This window comes from Ziziphus jujuba, chromosome 12 (assembly GCF_031755915.1).
Source record: "Ziziphus jujuba cultivar Dongzao chromosome 12, ASM3175591v1".
Taxonomy (NCBI): domain Eukaryota; kingdom Viridiplantae; phylum Streptophyta; class Magnoliopsida; order Rosales; family Rhamnaceae; genus Ziziphus; species Ziziphus jujuba.
The window spans coordinates 17,376,651-17,396,427 of record NC_083390.1 but is presented as its reverse complement, the minus strand read 5'-3'; the positions used below and the strand labels follow the sequence as shown (position 1 = coordinate 17,396,427).

The 19,777-nt window shown below is 32.6% G+C and overlaps 3 protein-coding genes across 8 annotated transcripts; 1 reads left to right on the top strand and 2 right to left on the bottom strand.

The window, feature by feature from the left end:
* Window positions 1-1,190: 1,190 nt before the first annotated feature.
* On the top strand, window positions 1,191-6,553 carry LOC107429145 (uncharacterized). 2 transcript variants are annotated; one of them, XM_016039800.4, is made up of 4 exons: window positions 1,191-1,633; window positions 3,025-3,081; window positions 3,256-3,333; window positions 3,776-6,553. In XM_016039800.4, exon 4 carries the CDS (start codon window positions 4,664-4,666, stop codon window positions 5,657-5,659), a length of 996 nt encoding a protein of 331 aa, XP_015895286.3. In that variant the 5' UTR covers window positions 1,191-1,633; window positions 3,025-3,081; window positions 3,256-3,333; window positions 3,776-4,663; the 3' UTR covers window positions 5,660-6,553. The 2 variants fall into 2 exon arrangements, with proteins under 2 accessions (XP_015895286.3, XP_048318658.2); XM_048462701.2 differs by having other exon boundaries at window positions 3,025-3,127.
* A 1,873-nt stretch (window positions 6,554-8,426) lies between these two features.
* LOC107429144 (hydroxycinnamoyl-CoA:piscidic acid hydroxycinnamoyltransferase) lies at window positions 8,427-11,202 on the bottom strand. 3 transcript variants are annotated; one of them, XM_016039795.4, is made up of 2 exons: window positions 10,953-11,202; window positions 8,427-10,382 (listed from the first exon to the last, which is right to left on the bottom strand). In XM_016039795.4, the coding sequence occupies exon 2, from the start codon at window positions 10,283-10,285 to the stop codon at window positions 8,888-8,890; it is 1,398 nt and encodes a 465-aa protein (XP_015895281.3). In that variant the 5' UTR covers window positions 10,286-10,382; window positions 10,953-11,202; the 3' UTR covers window positions 8,427-8,887. The 3 variants fall into 3 exon arrangements, with proteins under 3 accessions (XP_015895281.3, XP_024934117.3, XP_024934118.3); XM_025078349.3 differs by having other exon boundaries at window positions 8,427-10,333; XM_025078350.3 differs by having other exon boundaries at window positions 8,427-10,319.
* A 2,727-nt stretch (window positions 11,203-13,929) lies between these two features.
* LOC132799224 (hydroxycinnamoyl-CoA:piscidic acid hydroxycinnamoyltransferase-like) lies at window positions 13,930-17,634 on the bottom strand. Of its 3 annotated transcripts, none has more exons than XM_016039796.4 (2): window positions 17,341-17,634; window positions 13,930-15,573 (listed from the first exon to the last, which is right to left on the bottom strand). In XM_016039796.4, exon 2 carries the CDS (start codon window positions 15,478-15,480, stop codon window positions 14,083-14,085), a length of 1,398 nt encoding a protein of 465 aa, XP_015895282.3. In that variant the 5' UTR covers window positions 15,481-15,573; window positions 17,341-17,634; the 3' UTR covers window positions 13,930-14,082. The 3 variants fall into 3 exon arrangements, with proteins under 3 accessions (XP_015895282.3, XP_024934428.3, XP_015895283.3); XM_025078660.3 differs by having other exon boundaries at window positions 13,930-15,528; XM_016039797.4 differs by having other exon boundaries at window positions 13,930-15,514.
* Between the last annotated feature and the right edge of the window lie 2,143 nt (window positions 17,635-19,777).

The window sequence follows — 19,777 nt, the reverse complement described above, 5'->3', positions numbered from 1 at the left end:
TACTATGTTTTTAAATTTTGGTAAGGAGGTAGTAAACAAAATAAACAATTTGTCGATAAAATTTTATATGTCTACGGCATGGCTTTGTTTTGGATTTTTGTATCATGTATATGTAAATTTTTTATATTAAAAAAAAAATAGATGCATTGCTTATCAGAATTATGTGTTATTATGTATATATACACACATATATAGCATTATTATTAGCAGTAATATTATTCTAGAATTTATAAGATATAAAATAAATTAAACGACCACACATATAAATTACTTTCTATCCTAACATACATTTAATTTGTTATCTTCTATGTATCTTTTTTTGTGATGGAATAAACTTTTACTGGAAAATTTAAAAAATTTCCTTAGCAAATGTGACTTTTGACACTGAAATTTTACAATTTTATCGTCAAAGTTGTGGATTTTTTATTTGAAAAAGTATTTTTTGGAAAAAAAAAAATCTCATATATTTAATTTTTCAATCTTCAACATAGGGTTTTTGTGACATATATGTGTAAATTTTTTATGTTAAAAACAAATTAAATGCAATGCTTATTAGTTGGTATTATAATTATATGTAATGTAACTACACATACACACACAAGCACATACTATTAGTAGTAGTAGCATTTCAGAATTTGTAAGATATAAATTAAATTGAAGAATATAACTATAAGTTAGTTTATATCTTAACTTACAAATGATTTGTTACATTTTAAATTCTTTTTTTTTATTTGTAATGGAATAAACATTTGGGAAAAACATATTGAGAAGTGCTAGACTGTAACATCCAGATCTGAGCAAATGTTTCAAGTTGAATTTTTGATTAGGTTTGATCAAAATTGATTTTTAACTATAAGAAGAGAATTTTGTATTGATCGAAATATCATGACAAAGTACTTATTAATATGAATTTATAAATTAATAATATATCAAAATCGGAACTGATATTTGAAAATTACTACCAAAATAGTTTCAAGAGTATTTTGGTCATTTAACAATCGGATCAACCTATCAAAGCGTTGTACCATTTTGTTACTAAAATATAATTCTTTTGGGTTAATTAAAACCCATAAGCCCCTTACCATAAACCCATTAACCATTATATATATATATATATATATATAAAATATCAATTTATCTAAATTATTAATATTTTATTATTTTTAATTTTTAATTTCTTTTATTTGAGATATTTTTCACTTTCCGCTCAGTTCTGTTCATCCTCCATCCCCGATCACTCAAAAAGAGATAGAGAAACCAGCAACCCCACTTTCACGGCAGCCACTTCCATCAATAATTTGTTTCCAATTTTGGACACCCACCAAGAAATACTTATACCAAATTGATACCCACATTCCCAGGAATCCATAGCCAACATTACCCCGCCATAAAATGACCTAGGTTCGTTGGAAAGCCATGAAAACCGATGGGAGCTATATTTTCCGATCGCCGTTTTCCGGTGAGTAACAGGTCTAATGGGTGGTCCTTTCCCAAAAATTCGGGCCCCCTAAGTCGTTTCCAAGCTCGGATTGGCTCAAATCTCACTCATTCGTGAGATATGGCAAAGCCCATTTCAGCAGCAACTTCCCAGCGGGATTTCGGCCACCTCCGGCGTCGGTTGGACCAATTGAAGGTATATTCTTGATGCCCTCATCAGAAGCTTCAATTTGGTACCTAGGATGTGAGTTATATTTGAGTATTTGAGAAGTTGCCATTGATGGAGCTAGGATTTGTGTTTATGTTGAAATTGATTAGAAATTACACAAGTCCTTGGCCAATTATCTTTACAATTAAGTTCCTAATGATCGTTAGGAGTTAAAAGGATGATTAATTTAAATTAATTGTCAAGATGCTGAAAAAACTCAAATTTTGAGTTAAGACCAATCGGGTTCACTTTGTATATCAAATTTGGGTGGACAACATTGGTAATTCTTAAGTCCTGGATGGGTCCTGACATAGTCGCACTGCAGAAAAAAACTTTGAGGATTTCTTATCCTCCCCTTTACCTTTTGTATTGATTTTTAATATGAATTGCTTTGTCTTCATACAAGACAAACTATGAATGGTCAGTTATTTATTTTCACTTGAGATATCGCTTGATATATATATATATATATATAGTTGGACTAACTTTCTAACAGTTGAAGCTTTTGGAATTTATGGTAACTTAATGTGGAATTGAAGCTTTATTCTCTATTTGGTCTTGTTTTTGAATTTTGCTTGCTCCTGTTTCTATAGTTTACAGTGCCTGACCTGTAAGGCCCCAGTTGTATCCATTATTTTAGAGACCTAGCTTAAATATTGAGGCAAGGTTTTAGAAGCCTTAAGGTGTACAGTTTACTAAATCGAGGTGACGTATAAGCCTGAAGGCGGAAGGAGGCTTAAGCTTCAAATCAAACAAAAAGAAAGTTATCAAAAAGTAAAAAAAAAAAATAGCCTTCCATATTTTTCCAACCAAATTGTCAAAAGCAAAACCATTACTGCATTGTGCATAATCCAAAAGGATATCCCATCTCTTATTTCCTTCAAAGCCATTAAAATTACAAATCATAAGTAGTGAGTGGGATGGGTGTCTAAGTTTGGCCAATTGGTTTTGGTACTAATAGTTTGGCCGAGGTGATGCTGAAGTCTGCTGTTTTCTCTATATTGTGGGTAACTTGGATTGAAAGGAACAATAAAATTTTCGAAGACCAAAAGATGAGCAGTGAAGATCTCTTTGAGAAAGCTAAATATTTAGCATCTTTGTAGGTCTCTGCAGATAAAGCTTTCAGAGATTTGCCATTTTCTTTGATTGTTCTAAATTGGAAAGATGTCATGGATAGCTAATATGTCCTTAATTTTTATTATTGTCTTAATGTGCTGTTTTTGTCTTTGTCCGTATTCATATTTTTCATGATTTTCCATCCTCCTTTTTATCCATGGAAAAAGGATGGGTGTCTAACAAATGTGTGGATTATAATGCACCTATAAGGCACTTTGTGTCTGAGTTTGTATAATGTCTTACTGATTTCTATGTATATGCAGCTGTGTGGCATTTCCAAGTGAAGACTGGGAGATAGCAGACTCAACTTTACAATTTTGGTACTTTTGTACATTTGTGTCTTTGTACAAAAGTATCATAGTTTTGGTAATTCCTCTTAATGATGTCTTAATTTTTGAGTTTTGCTTTTAATGTAATCTATTGTGGATTTGCTTTTAGTGTTGCTGCTTATACAGATATGAAGTATACTGAATTTTATTGTTGTTTCTTTGTAGATCTACAGGTTCTCCATTCTAGCTTGTAAGTAGATTTGTTGATCACCCAGAAATTGGGACATTGCATGATAACTTGTGGTGAGGATTTTTTTTTCTCTTCATTGAATTAATATCCGGTTTATGTATTGAAGTTTGTTCTTGACTGAACTACATAGTATAAATTTCTAGCATTACTTAATAGATGCAGCTATATTTGCTTGAATGTTTGAAATTTAATTAGTTTAGCATATGGAATACAGTCTTGTTTCTTGGTTAAAATCGAGAAGTTTAATATATGGGTTCAAAACTCATGAAAGAACTATTGTCATATGGTTGACTGCTCCATATATTTGCTTGATAATTTTTAGTTTTCATACGGCCCGTTTGTTACTTTGTCATGCATGCCTTTAATCCCTTTAAAATTACAGGGAAATAAAATTAAAATAAAATTTACAAAAATAAATTATTTGCAATATTTTTAAATAAATTAAAAAAAAAATTGGAATGACCTTTGCTGACAAAAGGAAGTTTTTATCGGCAGAGATTCCTTAAAGTATTCCAAGTCGTCTAGGTTCTCATCAAGACTTGAAGTGGTCCACCAGACATGGCGGATCAAGAAGACAATTTCTTTCCAGCTATGCATATTATTCACCTTTCCTTCGCCCCTAAGAAGCTAGGCTATGTCTATTATATCCACAATGAGCCTATGGGATCAATCAATAGCGTAGAAATACGGCTATTGATGACATTGCAGGTAATGATGACATTGCATTACCTGCATTAGCACAACTTCTAGACGCAGCTAGTCTATCAGGACAACTCCGAAAGATGGAGGCACGATTGCAGAAGCTAGAAGATTCTCAGAAAGAAATTCTGGCAGAACTGAAAGAGATTTCCAACTTCTTTGAAGTCAAAAGACAGATGTCTCTCCCTACATCTAAGCCTAGCGGAGTCAAATCCCATCACAAAATGAGCAAGTGGGAAGATTTCAACTATGAAGAACACTTGACCATGCCAGATCAAGTTAACAACATTGCCCATAACTTAGTTAAGGTCAACCACAATCAAGACTTTCTTCGGAAAATGATAGAAACAGGAGCTTATCAAACAGTCCGAAAACCTGAATGGAAGCCATCCACTTCAACAACAACATCTGTAGGGAAGATGCCACTCATCCCTTCGATGACAACCTTTCCACCATCATCACCACCTAAAGGACGAGGATTCAGTCCATGGCCGAGAGCTCATGCATGTGAGGCAGAAAGACTAGGGCAGAGGACAACAAAATTCGATGAGTCCAGGTGCAAATGTTGGAACTGTGGAGATATTGGACACTTCAAGAACAAATGTCCAGATAAAACTGCAGGAAAAATATATTTCCAACGACCAGAAATTGAGCAGGAGCTACAATTGATAGAACCAGTGCTCAATGATCGAGATTTCAGTGAAGAAGATGAAATCGATGAATTTGAAGTCTACTCTTTGGAAGAAGATGATGACAGCAAAAGCTATTTCGAGGAAGAATATTCAGAAGAAGGAGATGGATTCAACTTCCACGAGCAATGAATCATCTCTAACCAGACTCTTCCATAATCGGGAGGAAGATGACGTAATAGGGTACAATGCACAGATTGCCCTAACCCCAGAAGAATCCAAAAGGATTAGCAAGGCTAAACTCAATGTAAAAGACGGAGAAGGCCTAGACATTCATTGGTCAGAACAAGTTCTCAGAAATCTACCAATGAGAAAATCTAAAGTTCTTTATGGAGCTTACACGGAAGAAAAGGAGTATGATCTTGAATCAATCAAGATGAATCTTCCAATTGAAATTGTGAAGCCTAAAGTCATACAAGAAGCTATGAGAAAGGCACCAGCAGACAAAAGGAAAAGTCTGAAGTTTATCTTTATTGGAGCAATAAAGGTACAAGTCCGAGCCATCTTCCAGGAGAAGATGCACTCTCCGATTGCGATAGCATGCCTCGACAACAGAATGTCAACTCTTGAAGATGCTCTCATGGGAACAGTTTTGGGAAACCTTTATCACAGGCAAGTGCAGTTTGTGATTCACCCAAAATTCCCAATGTCACTTAAAGACGTCGGTCTGTCTTGGATCAATCTACACATCCAGTTTCAGAACCAAGATATCTTCTGGCACAGAAGAAACATACCATATGCAGTAACATATGCATTTTCCTATCTATTGGGAAATTCAGCCAATAGCGACATCTTCCTCGACAAACCTACAATCGAGTTGGATAAGCTATTCGAGCCAGTCACAAAGGTGATTCTACCACAACAAGAATTACCAGCAAGTGGAATGCCATTTACAATGGATTTCGGCAATAGGTATCTGGGAGCAGATGAAGAAGAATCTCAAAAGCAGATCCAGATACATGGCGATACCATACAAATCCACGGAGGATGATAGCTTCAAAGACTACCATCTAGAAGCATTCAAAGGACATCTTCTATTGGTACATCATCCTTTAGGAGTCAGAATTGGAATTAAAACCCCAGAGAAGAAATTCCAATTCGGGAAGTCCACCAAGACGGCAACTACAAGATCAGAATCTTCTACTCTTCAGGAGAAACCACTCATGAAGGATACAAGTGGTATGAAGAAGAAACATTGATCGACATTGGAGCCGAATACAATCATATTCATAATGAAATAATAATAGCAGACAGGCCCAGCATCAAGCTTGCAGAACCATATGTTTATGGAGATTACAATGGAATCAAGCACATGGAGACTGAAGAAGTTATGGTCCCGCTTAAAATAGGGAATATACAGACAGAAATTCCCACAATATAACTCTGAGGCGTCTGTGAAAACGGCCAAATCGTCTTCATCAGAAGGTAACCTAAGTTTAGGAAGGTTTTTGCGTTCTCATTTGATCTTCCTAACTGCGGCTGTAGGTTTAGGTGTCCAGCACGCATGCAGTTAAGCTGTTGAGTGCCATAAATATTGTGATCACCTTGAAGGCTTAAAGGTGTTAATTGTACCCAAGTGAAACCAGGGTATTGATCGACATTGGTTGCATCATCTGGGATGCTTCCTTTGGAAATACTATAGGTTCCTAAACCTATGGAAGGTAGGTAGACTATCTGGAATGATAAGGGCTCTTGGATAGATAACGCCCTGGTGTCTCCAGTAAATTGGATCTGTGTTTCTTATAAGTGTATGTTCTATTGAGCCAATAGGCCTGTTTGGAGATTGGTAAATGATCTGCACAGAACTTGATGAAGATGAATCCTCATCGATGATGTTAATAAAACTTTTATAGTGATTAACCGGTAAATAACATTACCGTCAAAACATCTCATCGCTAAAAGAAAAACATTTACTATGAAAATATTTACTTAGTGGTAGAAAACTATGGCAAAAGTTAAATATTTTCTGTCTGGCCTTTTATTTGCTGGAAAAATTACTATTGCCGGCCCAACTCATTTAGTGGTAGAAAACTATGGCAAACCTTTGATTTGCTGGAAAAAGCCCAACTCATTTGGCCACTGAAAGACGAACCTTTGCCGTCATTTTAACTTTTGACAGCAAATTATTTACTGCCGACAAAATATTTCCATCGCTAATTAAATTTTCATCAATATTAAAAATGTATTTTCTGATGCTTTATTATGTTGCCAAAATCTTTTACGGATAATTTTATACTTGATAGAAATAAATTTTAATGAACGAATTATATTTTTATCAACAAAAATATTTGTCGGGAAAAATTAAAAATTTGAAAAGTTTACCAACGATTTTAATTTCAGCAATAAATCATTTATCAATGAATTTTATATTTTTATCGATAATATGAATTTGTTAATAAAAAAATATATTTTTTGTAATGCATGCCAAAAAACTATAACTTTTCATCAATTAGAATGATCATTTATTTCAAATCTTAAAAATTATGGTATACTATCAATGCTGGATATGTTATTTCTACTGACATTATTATATTAAATGCTACTCAAATAATGAAACTCAAAGAAAATCAACAACAAAATTTCTCAAGCATAATCTACCATGGCTTCTACTATTTCTGTTGACATTACCATATTAAATACTACTCACAAATAAAATTCAACGATAATCAACAACAAAATTTCTCAAGCATTATCTACCATGGCTTGTTGCAGAGTGAACAATACTTGAGAAAAGATTCTCTTCAAAACTACAACTTTTAAGACTTGAAGTAAATGGTCACTTTAGCCGATCAAAATTATAATTTTCCCTTTGAAAGATTGGAACATAGTTGAGGAAAGGTATAACATATAATATATAAAAATAACTATGCTCTAATTAATAAACGAAAGTGAACAATACTTGAGAAAAGATTCTCTTCAAAGCTACAACTTTTAAGACTTGAAGTAAATGGTCACTTTAGCCGATCAAAATTATAATTTTCCCTTTGAAAGATTGGAACATAGTTGAGGAAAGGTATAATATATAATATATAAAAATAACTATGCTCTAATTAATAAACGAATATAACTCTTAATACCATCGATAGCCTTTAAATAATTCAATTAATAGTTTTGCTTAATTCGACAACATAGGATATATGTACGTGTCAGTGGATCCAATTGGAAGGAAACTTAGTGGGAAACAATTGGTATTGAATATTAGGTAAGATAGAATTTAGAATAAGCATATATATGTGCATGAGGAGATGGGTAAACAGGCTTCTAAAAGGAATAGCTTAAGGAGCTCACTATAAGCAGCTGCAGAATAAGCATATCTACGTGCATGAGAAAATGGGTAAACAAGCTTGTAAAAGGAAGAGCTTAAAGAGCTCACCATAAGTAGCCGGTGAATAGTTGATTGGTTTGGTACTTCAATATCATATCTAGGATATACACAGTATATATCGCTTGGTAAAGTCGGTTTACACAAAATATCAATTGGCATCGACTTTAGCATGTGGTTAGTTTTCCATGCTCTAGAAACTTCCTTACTTAGTTTAATCACAGCCACATGTTTAAATTAATAAAAGTGATTCTAGATTTTTCTTTTATTAGTTCCAAGGCATACTTGCTTCTAGTTAATTTTAAAATTTAATTATTAACTATCTTGAATATTTTAGAAATGTACAGCACTTATTTTATCATAAACAGCTGTAAGTTCCTCGTTCCTGAAGCCAAATCCGCATGTTGTTTGGTTTATTGTGACAACTTTCTTTGCTAGTCCAAAACAGTCTTCATTGACTCTTACCAAAACCCAAATACTTCATACAAAATCTCTCTACATATCTAGTCCTTTTGAGGAGCTTTATGACAGACATTGCGTAGTTTGGGAAATCCTATAGTCACTGATTTTATGAACATTTCATATTTTGATGCTTTTAGCTGCTAGCGCATTTAATTTGATTTCAACATAATACCACAAGCCTTAAAAGATTGTCCCGATTTCGTGTCTCTGTCTTGCTCACCGACTTCACTTGAAAAGCCAGGTTTAGAAAACTTTGTAAATGTTCCTAGGATAACCACACAATTTGTAGGGACAAAAGAAAACATCTTAGAAGAGAGATTTCTATCCCACTTCTATTTAAATTAAATCATAAAGTCACATAATGTCACAGTTCTACAATTTCTTACTTTTATAGCCACTAATACAACTTTAACAGCATTGAAACTCATGGCTTTATCAAATTTTGGAATAAGGAAAGGGTACTTCTCGTATATCCTCGTAAAAGAACTTCATGAATGAATCCATATGTGCTGCTTTCAAGCAAAACGGTATGCTGATAGATCCATCACCATCACTGCTCGACATGATGAAAGCCTTACCTTCAAAATTTATGGAACCTGGACCCATATATGTAGGCTTTCCCCACCCAAAATCAGTATCATGAATTGGCATATTCATCCAACTAACAATATTAAGGTTAGGATTCCCTAAATCATCAGATCCTTCAACTGACACTGGTTTTAGGTAGGATGTTCTTAGCACATCCATATTTGTGTTACTTGCTATGAAACCAAGAGCTGACCTTATGTACTCATCTGTCATCTTGTTAACGGCTTCCCTTATTTTCCAAGCAGCATAACACAATGGCTTGGATATGAGATCATCAAAGACGTATGGTGGTGTCACTGTAGGCAATCTTGCATTTCCAAGGTACCCTGCTGGTAAAGGTGGATTCATCCTTTTACGGCAGTCAACGATGATGCATACTCTTGTTGGTTGGTGATTGTCTCCATTGTAGCGAGCCTTGCAAGCACACCTCCAAATATGGGCAGACAAGACCTCAAATCTACTAAAGGGTCTCTGCTTCACCATGTTTTGATCATGATATATCTCATTTGCCATCTTCTTTAGTTTATTTATCTGCTCTTTTGTGACTTTCAGCATGACAGCAATGCTTTCATTGTGATGCTCTGCTTTGGATTTAAAGAAACCTGTAGAAATTGGCAATTTCTTGAACTCATCGTGATCGAAGCGTGGTGTTGTAGGCTTTTCACTAGATTTCAACACAAATCTGTCAAGGAATGGCAATACATCTAATTTCTCTCCTCGAGCCAACTTGGCCCATGATTTCATGAAACCAAATGTAGCTGTTCCATCAAGAATAGCACGGCATATAGCTACTCCAACACAGAGACCTCCACACCTGAAACTTGTTAGTTGTACTAGCAGCAAAGGCATTTCCTCAATAGAACCGTAATCAACCAAAGGGGTAAGCTCCTTAAGAGCTTGAGTTGGAGCAAAATCAGCAAGGTCCTCCAATGTTGCTTCAGTATCTGCTTCCAGAAGTAGCACTCCCTTGGCTTTGCAATGAAGCTCTAGTCGAACCCCTTCACTCCAATGTAGTCTGCCAGCTAAAGGATAATAAGGAACCAAAGCTTGGCTCAGAGAATTTCTCATCATCTCAATTACAGATACTACTCTACAGCCCCTACTGTTGCTGTTTTGGGGCTTGTAGAAATATAAGAGTGATACATGATTCCAGAGCCTAATTTGATCAAAGTCAGACAACAAGTATTTTTCATTCGGGGTAGGCTCACTTGGAATAACTGTATTAGAGGACTTAACGTGCACCATTTCAAGCAAGTTAGATATTTCTATACTTCAATTTCTGCAGTTCATGACCTCCTCGCAAATAGGAAGAACAGAATCAGTAAAAAAGTTGCTCTTCTATCTGTTGAAAACAATGATATAATATATTAGTTCTTTTTTTTTTTTTTTTTAACAAATTAAAAATCACCCCTCTTTATTAATTGCGCCATCGAAGTGCAAAACTGGCCAAAACATAGCATAGTGGAAAATCTTTTGGCCGACCAAAGCATCATAGAACATCTGGCCTGGTTTTACAAACTAAAAAGTACTAAACGAAGAAGAGAGTAAGGATGTCTCTATTCTCCGAATAGAATTTTATACTTTACATTTTTGTTAAACATAGAATAAATAACCCAAAAAACAAAAAAAAAAAAAAAAAAAAAAAAACTCTTAGTAAATCTATGTCCAAAAGGTTAGAAGGGAAGAAAAAAAAAATTTCTCCATCAACACCATGAAAGTGACATTTGACATGTTTTTCCAAACACCATCAATTAAATTTATCCCATTAAAAGCCACTTAGATAACCCCAAAAAAAAAAAAAAAAAAAGAAAAAAAAAAGCTTAATACAATGAAAATTTTAAAAATAAAAAAATAAAAAAAAAATCCAAAAATGAACCAAGAAAATTAAATCCCATCTAAGGAAACAGATTACCAGTAAACTTGCATGCAGGGAGATGATTAGCCTCCTAACCATAACCAGTGGCTCCAACCCCATCTTCACCTTCTCTGTGTCTGTGGTTTGACACTTTATCCGAATCTTCAGCTTTCTTTAATGCCCAAAAGCCAACAATGAATTGTAAATGGGACTTTTGTAGGAGGAAGAAGAAAGAAGTTTGTATTGTACATGTGACCAAATTTTGATATACATTCAATTAAGTGAAATTGAGCCAATTTGTTTGCATGTCTTTATCGGTGTCTGACCGCTTTACTAATTATTTGATAAAACAAAAAAAAAAAAAATTTTCTTTAAAAAAAAATTCCGTTGGAGTGGGTCCGTTGGCTATTAGTATTAGAACACTTAGGCAATAGGTTTTATCAAAATGTCAAAAAAAGATAAAAAAAGAGTTTGAAATATTAATAATAATAAAAGAGCTTGAAATTAATAAATACTAAACATGTAATAATTGTTAGGATTAACATAACAACATGCAAAATACTATTAAGTCGTTGTCACTCACCGGAGACGACTAACTTTACTTCTCACACTTTAGCCATGGACATGTCTATAGTAAATTTCCTTTCTTGTATATTCGAAAATTTTCAGTGTTAGAAAATGCATTATTTTAACCCTTTGAAATTTTTATGTTACAGTATATTTTAGTTGGATATCTATAAAGTTCGCTATAATTATATTAATTTTTTATATTTTGAAAAATATAAATAGCATCTTATAAGAAAACAAAAATTAATTAAGTTAAACTTTAGAATAGATGAAATTAACCTTTTATCTTATTTGTTCCAAATGGAGCTTCTACTTTGGTTGTGATATAGTGATTTGATTCTAGTGAGGATTGATATACTTAATTCTAAAACAACCACAATTAAAAAATATATTTTGTATCTTTTTGAAAATTTTATATTATTCATCAATGTTCTAAAAGGCGTAAGACGTCGCAAAACGATAAAGTTAAGTCTTAAATTTTATGAGTCCAGATTTGTCTGGATAAAATCTAGATGTAAAAAAATATTTTACAATTATATTATTATTTTAGTTATTATAAAGCTACTAAATAAATAAAATAATTTATATTTTAAATGTCAAAATATATGTATAAGTTTAAATTATCTTTGTATGTGTAATAAATATAAATTAACATATAATTGATAATAATAGATTTATGAAAATTCATATTTTCTAAGTTTTTAACAACAGATTAGTTTCAAAACATATATATTATAAACCTGCAAGTACTTAAGAATTCTAAGATTAATACATATTTTAACTATTACCATAATCTAATTCTTGTCTAATTTTTTATCAGACTCCAATTCAATATCTACATTTTATTCAACTCATCTTTCATGTCATTCAATACAAAATCATTTTCTTTGGGTTTCCTAATTTCAACTTGAGTATTTCTAAAATATTTTTTAGGTGGTAATGTATCATTCTCTATCTCATCATCATTTTCATCATCATTATTTTCATCATCATCACAACCTTTAACAATCCATGATTGTGTATTACTAGCATCCTTTGCTAGTAGAATTCCTTTTCTTATTTCATTTTTTCCTTTTTTTTGTTAAATTTTCTCTCTAATTTCTTAATCATTATACATTATGTTTTCATTTTTTTTTTTTAAATTAATCTTAAAAAGTTTCCATTTTTTAATAATTTTTTTTATTTCTTATGAATTGTTTTAATATTTTTTAAAAAATAATTTTAAAAAAAATCTTTATTATTATGCAAAATTTTATCTAAAAATATCACGCCTAGATGCATTTAAACATTATCATTTTTCGCCTTTTAAAACACTGTTATTCATTTAGAATAACATTTAAAAGTTAAAATTAAAATAAATGGAAAACCAGAAAAATAACAATAAAATTAGTCATTAAAATGAAAATTTGACATCTCAAAAATTAAAATTGCATAAAGTAGTAATTAAATAATATTATTTATAAATAACTATAGTTATTTTTGTTTTAATTATACAATTATTTTTAAAATTTGTAAACTAATAAGCATTGTATTGTATTTCAAAAAAAAAAGATATAAATATTTAATTATATTATTTTTAAAATTAAAATTGTAAAATAAAATTTTTAATTATAACTATTTAAATTACTATTTAATATATAAATTTTATTAACGGATAATATAAACGGTTTTCAAGAGCAAACCTTCAACCTTGAAAATCTAACAAAAAACTATATTAAAAATTTTAAATGAAAAATAAAAATTGAGGGGACGTGACCTTCATGGGCCCTACATGGGTCAGTGCCTGTCCATCGCATAAAGTAACGTCAAAAAGTTCCTTCAATATGAAGAAAAACCACACACATACACACACGGGCGCGTATATGTGGCTTGATAAAGTCGGTTTATACAAAATATCATTTTGTTATCAACTTTTCACATGTGGTTAGTTTTCCATCTCCGAAAACTTATTTACCTAGTTTAATAACAGTCACTGTTTCAAAAAATAAATAAATAACAGTCCCATGTTTTATTTTAATTTAAGTAATTCTAGAATTTAATTATTTAATTTTTTCTATTAACTATCATGAATATTTTAGAAATGTGCAGCACTTCTACCTTATCATAAATGCTCTAGGTTCCTCGTGTCTGATGTCAAATCCGCATGTTGTTTGGTTTATGGTGACAACTTTCATTGCTAGCCCAAAACAGTCCTCATCAACTCCTACCAAAACCCAGGTACTTCATACAAAATCTCTCTACAAATCTAATCCCTTTGAGGAGCTATATGACAGACATTGCATAGTTTGGGAAAACCAAAAAGTCACTATTTTGATGCTTTTAACTGCGAATGCATCTAATTTGATTTCAACATAATACCACAAGCCTGAAAACATTGTCCAGTTTTCATGTCTCTTTCTTACTCACCAACTTCACTTGAAAACCAGGTTTAGAAAACTTTGTAAATGTTCCTGGGATAACCACACAATTTATAGGGAAAAAAGAAAACATCTTAGAAGAGAGATTTCTGTCCCACTTCTATTTAAATTAAATCATAAAGTCACATAATGTCACAGTTCTACAATTTCTTCCTTTTATAGCCACTAATACAACTTTAACAGCATTGAAACTCATGGCTTTATCAAATTTTGGAATAAGGAAAGGGTACTTCTCGTATATCCTCGTAAAAGAACTTCATGAATGAATCCATATGTGCTGCTTTCAAGCAAAACGGTATGCTGATAGATCCATCAATATCAATGCTCGACATATTGAAAGCCTTACCTTCAGAATTTATGGAACCTGGACCCATATATGTAGGCTTTCCCCACCCAAAATCAGTATCATGAATTGGCATATTCATCCAACTAACAATATTAAGGTTAGGATTCCCTAAGTCATCAGATCCTTCAACTGAAGCTGGTTTTTGGAAGGATGTTCTTAGCACATCCATATTTGTGTTACTTGCTATGAAACCAAGAGCTGACCTTATGTACTCATCTGTCATCTTGTTAATGGCTTCCCTTATTTTCCCGGCAGCATAAGACAATGGCTTGGATATGAGGTCATCAAAGACGCACAGGGGTGTCACTGTAGGCAATGTTGCATTTCCAAGGTACCCTGCTGGTAATGGTGGATTCATCCTTTTACGACAGTCAATGATGATGCATACTCTTGTTGGTTGGTGATTGTCTCCATTGTAGCGAGCCTTGCAAGCACACCTCCAAATATGGGCAGACAAGACCTCAAATCTACTAAAGGGTCTCTGCTTCACCATGTTTTGATCGTTATATATCTCACCTGCCATCTTCTTTAGTTTATTCATCTGCTCTTTTGTGACTTTCAGCATGCAAGCAATGCTTTCATTGTTGTGCCCTGCTTTGGATTTCAAGAAACCTGTAGAAGTTGGCAACTTCTTGAACTCATCGTGATCGTAGCATGGCATTGTAAGCTTTCCACTTGATTTCCACACAAATCTGTCAAGGAATGGCAATACATCTAATTTCTCTCCACGAGCCAACTTGGCCCATGATTTCACGAAACCAAATGTAGCTGTTCCATCAAGAATAGCACGGCATACAGCTACTCCAACACAGAGACCTCCACACCTGAATCTTGTTAGTTGTACTAGCAGCAAAGGCATTTCCTCAATAGAACCGTAATCAACCAAAGGGGTAAGTTCCTTTAGAGCTTGAGTTGGAGCAAAATCAGCAAGGTCCTCCAATGTTCCTTCAGAATCTGCTTCCAGAAGTAGCACTCCCTTGGCTTTGCAATGAAGCTCTAGTCGACCCCCTTCACTCCAATGTAGTCTGCCAGCTAAAGGATAATAAGGAACCAAAGCTTGGCTCAGAGAATTTCTCATCACCTCAATTACAGATACTACTCTACAGCCCCTACTGTTGCTGTTTTGGGGCTTGTAGAAATATAAGAGTGATACATGATTCCAAAGCTTAATTTGATCAAACTCAGACAACAAGTATCTTTCATTCGGGGTAGGCTCGTTTGGAATAACTGTATTAGAGGACTTGATGTGCACCATTTCAAGCGAGGTAGATATTTCTATGCTTCAATTTCTGCAGTAATTGACCTCGCAAATAGGAATAACAAAATCAAGAAAAAGTTGTTCTTCTATCTGTGAAAACAATGACATAATATATAAGGGTGGCAACGACGATGAAAAGAAGGACAAGTAATGAAAAAGCTTAAGTTAAGAGGAGGTACATTGTCTTCTACACTTTTATTTGTTTATTTATTTATTATTTTTTTTTTTAAGAAAAGAGTAGGAGCGGTCATTTGTTTTGTTATTTTTCTTTCATGAAAACAATTAAACAGCTGAAAAACAGCTTATAATTTATATGTGCGAAAAGCATTTTTCATATCAAATTTATGATTTAAAAGATGCAGCTCAAACCTTTCGATTTGAAAACTATGTGAAGCAGAGTTGTTGAAGGACACGGTAGATAAGGAAACACTTGATAGAAATACAATATACAAGAACGACACTTTAATTAGCAGACAAATTTTATGGGTTGAGATACTACTTAGAAGAACGGCATAAACCACTAACACATAAATACATAAATACATATATATATATATATATATACATATATATATGCTACCATCAGGACCTGATGATAGTATGTCTTCAAAAACGTGAGAAAAATCAAGGCTCTTAGATTAAAAACGGACCCACTCCCAACCCATAATCCAGCAGAAGCTTCTCCACCTCGTTTTGAATCCCAACACCCACAAATGCACAGCTCCGATTCCCGAGAAAATCAATGAATGAATTCGGAATCGAAGGGGAGTGAAGGATTTGGAAGATGAGGCAGCGATGGGCGAGGCAGAGCTGAAGGGTGGCCATGGGGTTTTCGATCTGGGGGTTGAAATTAGGACACCACTCGATGTCTAGGCCATCCATGAGGAGGGTAGTGTTGTTGTCGTCGTCGTCGTTGTTGTTGTTGTTGTTGTTGTTGTTGTGTGTGGTAGTGGGGTGGTGGTGGCGGTGGTGGTGGAGTTGAAGAGTGTCTGAGATCCAGGAATCCACCATGGAAGGAGTGTGAGTGAGGAGGGTGTGGATTTTGTGGGTGTCCAAAGTGACGTCTTATAGATTGTGGGTGGTGTTGGGAAGCTCGTAGTCTACTATTCCGATGGCCATGTTGGAACTGGACTCGCGGCCAACAGAAGATAGACCAGAGAATAAAAGAGGAAATGGAGTTGAAGAGTAGCCATTGAAGGTGTAATCTGAGCTGTCCCTTTTTAATCAATCTACTTTTTAATCTAAGAACCTTGGTTTTTCTCACATTTTTTAACCGGACATATTGACCTGATGATAAGCAGCACTCTGTCTATATATATATATGCATGTATTAAGCATATAGATGCCAGAACTTTTCTCATGGGTTATGATGAAACCCACAACAGAAAAAGTAAAAAAGAAGGATAAAAATTAGTTCGGTTTCTTTTTTAAACCAAGTTAAACATTACCCCCCCTTTACTAATTGCGTCATCAAAGTGCAAAAGGGCCAAAACATAGCATAATGGAAAATCTTTTGGCGAAGTATCATAAAAGATGTGACCTGGTTTTACAAACTACAAAGCACCAAACGAAGAAGATAATAAGGATGTCTCTGTTCTCCGAATAAATAATATTACCGAAAACATAGAATAAATAAGCTAAAAAAAAAAAAAAAAAATCAGTAAATCTATATTCCAAAAGGTTAGAAGGGTAGAAAAAAGATTCCTCCATCAACACCATGAAATTGACAATTGACAATTTTTTACCAAACACCATCAATCGAATTTCCTCCATTAAAAGCAACTTAGATAACCCCAAAAAAAAAAAAAACAAAATATGAACGAGGAAAATGAAATCCCATCTAAGAAAACGGCTTACCAGCAAAATTTGCATGCAGCGATGATTAGCCTCCTATCCACATCCAGTGGCTCCAACCCCACCTTCTCTGTGCTTTAACACTTTGTCATCCGAATCTTCAGCTTTCTTGAACACCGAAAAGCCGACAATAAATGGGACAATATACGAGGAAGAAGAAGACAGAACCAAATTTCGACGCATATTTAATTAACCAAAATTGACCCAATTTGTCTGCAATTGGTGTCTGACCGCCTCATTAATTGTTTGATAAATAGGAAAAGTTTTTTTAATTTTTAATTTTTATTTATTTATGTTTAAACTCTGTTGGAGTAGGTACGGTGACTATCAGAACACCTAGAACAAGTCGGTAATAGATTTTATACAAATGTTAAAAAAAGACAAAAGAGTTGACATTAATAAATTTCCAGCAAAAAAATAATAATAATAATAATAAAAAAAGAGTTTGAAGTTAATAAATACTAACCATGTAATAATTGCAAGGATTGACATAATCACATATAAAATACTATTAAGTCATTGTCACTCACCAGAGACGACTAACTGTAATTATATTAATCTTCTAAATTTTAAAAATTATAAATAGCATAATACAAGGAGAGGAAATTATATTAATTGGAAAATATATAAATGAAACAATAAAAAGATAAAAATAAAAGATGAATTTTTTAAAAAATCTGAAAAAAAATAATATTTTTAAAATGATAAAGATTAAATTAAGTTAAATGTTACAATATATGATGAAATTAAACCTTTATGCTATTTGTACCAAATGGAGCGTCTACATTGGTTGTGGTATATAGTAATCGGATTCTGGTGAAGATTTGTTTATTTATTTTTGCAACAATTGTAGAGAGGATTAGAAAATGTATTTTCTACCTTTTTGAAAATTTTATATTATTCATTCCAAGTATAATATCCATCCCATAAAGTTAAGATTTTTTTTATTTTTATTTTTCCTTGTCAATGTGTGAAAAAAGAAAATTAGAACTTTTAAAGAGATAAAATGAAGTATTGACCAAGAATATTTTGGTGAAAAAAATAGTAAGAATTATTAATTTTTCCAAAGATCATGAGGTCGGGCTTAAGAGACAAGCAAGATAGAAACAGATACTCGTAGCCTCCCCAATTTACGAAGTCAAAGGCGGCTCTTCTACACATAAATAAAATAAATAGATAAATAATAACTAAAAACCACTTGTATATATATATATATATATATAAATATATAGGTAGCGTTGGTACGATTTGATTTTTTTTTTTAACCGGATTTTAAGCCATGTTTGTATAATTTGGGTTGAAAAAAGAAAATTTAAATGACTTTTTGAAAAAGAATAAGGATCATTAATAGCATATCGGTTTTATATAAAAAATATAATTACTTTTTTTTTTGAGTCAAAAACATTGCTATTTTGATTTAGCTACTCTGCAAATTTTATTTTATTTTTATATGTATTTACTCGGTCATGATCTTTTGGCATGACAGAATTGTTACTTTATCAATCATTAAACGCGATTCTTAATTTTTTAAAATTTTGTTTCCTTAAACAGGATTGGAATAATTTTATAAACTTCTCTTCTAGTTTGAAACTTTTGCATACTTATCCTTCCATTTTCAATTTTTTTTTCTTTTTATGGAAACTTCTTTTATAATTTTTTTTTTTTTGGCTATATTGCATGTCGAACTAATTAGAATATTCAGTAATTAAATTTTTTTTCCAATTTTTTATAAACTATTTTTATCAAAAAATAAATATATTCATTGAGGCAAAAGTAAAGAAAAAAAACGATTTTGTGATTTTTGTTAAAAAAAAAAAAATTCAAATTCATTTAACCGAAACATGTAGAAGCAACCTGTAGAAACAGGCACTTCATCAAACGCATTGTGATCTAAACATGGTGCTTTTCATAAGCTCCACCACATCTAAGTCTTGCTAGTTCTACTAATACCAATGACGTTTCATCGGTGGCAGAAGAATAATCAAACTTGAGTACAAGTTATTTTAGAGCTTGAGTTGGTGCATAATGTATATAAGCAATATTTAAAATATCTATATATAGTTTTTTCAAATTTCTATATTTTTGGAAGGTCGATATAAAAGATTATGTCCGTATATATATATTCCCATTTTTTGTTTCGTATTTTTTTTTTTTTAAATATCAATATGGACATTTTGCAAATATTTCTATTTATATTTTTGTATTTAATTTGGAGCCTTCCATATTATACTTTGAATTTGTGTAAGTAATGCATATTTCAAGATTGTAACTCTATCAAACTTAGGTTTGTTCACCATTTCAAGCCAGTTCTCCTCCTTTGCTTTGATTTGTATAAGTACATTGGTAGAAAGAAAGAAATTAGGAGAGAAGGAAAGGGGTTGGATTGTAAATCCATCCATAATTAGGAAGATAAGAGGTGAAAACATTCTTTGGTTAATAA